This window comes from Papaver somniferum, unplaced genomic scaffold, assembly GCF_003573695.1.
Source record: "Papaver somniferum cultivar HN1 unplaced genomic scaffold, ASM357369v1 unplaced-scaffold_137, whole genome shotgun sequence".
In the NCBI taxonomy this organism is placed as follows: domain Eukaryota; kingdom Viridiplantae; phylum Streptophyta; class Magnoliopsida; order Ranunculales; family Papaveraceae; genus Papaver; species Papaver somniferum.
This window is the reverse complement of record NW_020622934.1, coordinates 20,586,592-20,589,620: the sequence shown is the minus strand read 5'-3', so window position 1 is coordinate 20,589,620 and position 3,029 is coordinate 20,586,592. Positions and strand designations below refer to the sequence as shown.

Genomic DNA, 3,029 nt, shown 5'->3' with positions numbered 1-3,029 from the left:
AGATAGATCGTTCCAGGTTTGAATTCAAAGGTGATTTAACAGATTCATAGAGGTTAGGTTTGATTTTATTGTTAATGGAGCAGAATTCAACCTCAGGTTAGTTTTCTTTTGGTTGTATTTCATCTGTTACATCTAATTTTCAGGTTTTGTTTCTGATTTTTAGTTTTTCTGAGTTTATGAGTTGATGATATCAATTCGTATGATCTTGAGTTGATATTTTGTTATATACTATCTTTTGATTCTCGTGATGATGATGATTTACTGTTAATACTAGATCAATTCGATTTTTGTTTACTGTTGTTTGATGATGTTTTTTTAGTTTTACGATGAATGATATGAAATCAAACTGATATTAGATCCCAGGCTTTTGATTTATTCAATTATGTGTTCCAGTAAGATTCTGGAGCTTAATTGATGGAGTATTTTATCTATGTTTACTGTTACTTGGTGTTTTTACTTCGATTAAATGAGTACTTTCCTGTACACCATTTACTTTTAGGTTATATGAAATTGTTGTTTGAAACTTCAAATGTTTATTATCATTTCTTTTGTAATATATAGGGGTATCAGACAGGTCTGAGAAGTTTATTAATGTTGTATTGAATCATGGTGAGCATTCTGTTGTTTTTCGTGTTAATACTAAAATAACCGTAGAAGAATTGAAGCATTTTTCATGCAAGCACTGCAGGTATTTGTCTCCTGGGAGTATATGTTTCAGCTATATGGATAATGGTCAAGTAGTTTTTGTGCAAGGTGATACAACTGCAAAGCTTAATTGGTTTCATGATTCTTATTGATAATGAAGATGTCTATTTGAATGTGGATATGATTCGAAATCATACTTCCCGTTCTAAGTCTGGTTGTAGCAGTAGTTCTGGTTCTAAATATTCATTTGGTTATAGCAGTAGTTCTGGTTCTAAGTCTGGTTGTAGCAGTAGTTTTGGTTCTCGTTCTTCTGTAACTGAAAGTCCTAAGATGGTAAGGGTGTTAGATCATGATGCAGACAAGGGGAAGCCTCTGATTATTGATGAATGGGTTTATGTTTTTGATAAGATTGGTAGAGAATTTATGGGCGGTGTTAAAGCTGTTAGGCTTGTTGTTGATTAGTACAAGATGGCTACTGGTTTCAAGATTCTTATTCTTAAAAATGATAAGACTCGTTTTACTGCAAAGTGCGAAGAAGATGGTTGTGGTTGGAGGATTCACTTTGAGCCTGTGAATGGTGATACTTCTCGGTTCGTTCTGAAAGATTCTAATGTTCACAGGTTAGTGGTTTTCATACTAGTCCACATTACTTATCTTTAGGCTTTTAATTTTGTGTGTATGTCCATAGTGGTGGACATAGTTGTGCATCTTATATATGTAGATTTGTTTTAGGTGTACATTGTGGTGCACAGTACTTGTTGTACTCTTAAATTGCATATTCTTGCTTGGTTTGTGTGTATGTTCATAGTGTTGGTTTTGAGATCTTATTAGGTGTAAATTGTGGTGCACATTACTTATTCCAGTTTTTTTTTTTTTTTTTGTACTTGTGGTGTTGGTTTGAGGTTGAAGAGTCCTTCGATGACAACCAAGTTAGTCAAGCATTTGATCGCTGAAAATATACATGGTGATCCTAGCTTAAAACCCAAACAAATCATGTCACTTTTTAAGAAAACTTATGGGCCCAATATTAAGTGTCACCATGCCCCTAGAGGGAAAGAAGCCGTATTTGAAGAACAGTATGGCGATGACGAGAAGTCGTATAGTGATTTAACTTGGTATGTCATAGCAATTGAAGAAACTAATCCCGATAGCTATGTGAAGTTTGAATTTGAGGATGGAACTAGTAAATTTCAGAGGATATTCATTTGTTTCGGTGCTTGCAAGCATAGCTATAGGTATCTCAGACCCATGATTTACTTGGACGCTACTTTCCTTACTGGTAGATACAGGGGTACTTTGATGGCTGCAACATGTATCAATGAAAACAATGGTTTTTACCCATTTGCTTTTGCTATTGTTTCTACTGAAAACAAAGATAATTGGTTTTGGTTTCTGAAGAATCTTCAACAAGTTGTCGATGGTCGTCAGATTGTTTTCCTTAGTGATCGTGGAGAAGGATTTTTGCAGGGCATTCCAAAATATTTTCTTAATTCATATCACAGCTATTGCTTTTATCACATTATGTGCAATCTCCCCATTGTATCAGGTGATGCGAATTCGAAGCCCGTTATTGATTTGTTTTACAAAGATGCTTACTCTTACACACCGGCGAACTTTGAAGAAGCTTTGAGGGGCATGCATGCAATTGGATGTGGACATGTTGCTAACTATATCAGGACTATTCCAAAGGAGAAATGGGCAAATGCATTTTTCCCTGTATGCATATATGGTTCTCACACTTCATCTCTTGCCGAGTCCTTCAACAATTGGGTTCTTCCTTTCAAAAAGTTGCCTGCTTTTTCTCTTGTCGATGCGATACGGTGAGTTTTATGTTTAGTGTTTTATTTATGTAAGTCTGTCTACATTGTTGCATACATGGATTTTCTTGATCTGTAGATACTTGTACACATGTTTTATCTGTGATTCTGCAACCGTGTGTACATTGTTGTACACATGGATTTCCTTAATGTGTACATTGTTGTACACATGTGTTTATCTGTATTCCTTCTGGATCATGTTTTTGATTTCATGTTTTGTGTTTTTATTATGTTAGTTTGAAGGTTATGAAGAATAATTCTGAGAGAAGGATAGAAGGTCTAGAAAATTTCAACACTAGGCTCACTCCTGAATATGAGGCTTTACTAAAGAAAAACATCGACATTGGTCGTACTTGGACTGTCACTCAATCCATGAAAAGAATGTATGAAGTTGCATCTCCCCGGTATCATACTGTAGATCTATTACTGAAAACTTGTACATGTCACCGGTGCCGAGTTAATGGTTTTCCTTGTTCACATGCTTGTGCTTCCATTCAAGCTACGGGAGAAGACATCTATTCATTTGTTGAGACATACTTCATCACTAAATGGTACAATAGGACATAG

The 3,029-nt window shown here is 35.2% G+C and overlaps 1 protein-coding gene across 1 annotated transcript; it reads left to right on the top strand.

Annotated features, from left to right (window-relative positions):
* The first annotated feature begins 1,113 nt into the window (after nt 1-1,113).
* Nucleotides 1,114-3,029, top strand: LOC113334669. The gene is made up of 3 exons (XM_026580870.1): nt 1,114-1,265; nt 1,548-2,465; nt 2,699-3,029. The coding sequence occupies exons 1-3, from the start codon at nt 1,114-1,116 to the stop codon at nt 3,027-3,029; spliced, it is 1,401 nt and encodes a 466-aa protein (XP_026436655.1).

Excerpts from the sequence above, each read along its gene's own strand:
- LOC113334669 (XM_026580870.1), top strand. The coding sequence starts at position 1,114 with ATGGCTACTGGTTTCAAGATTCTTATTCTTAAAAATGATAAGACTCGT. Across the intron at positions 1,266-1,547 it reads AAAGATTCTAATGTTCACAG|GTTGAAGAGTCCTTCGATGA; the intron begins GTTAGTGGTTTT and ends TGTTGGTTTGAG. Across the intron at positions 2,466-2,698 it reads TCTCTTGTCGATGCGATACG|TTTGAAGGTTATGAAGAATA; the intron begins GTGAGTTTTATG and ends TTATTATGTTAG.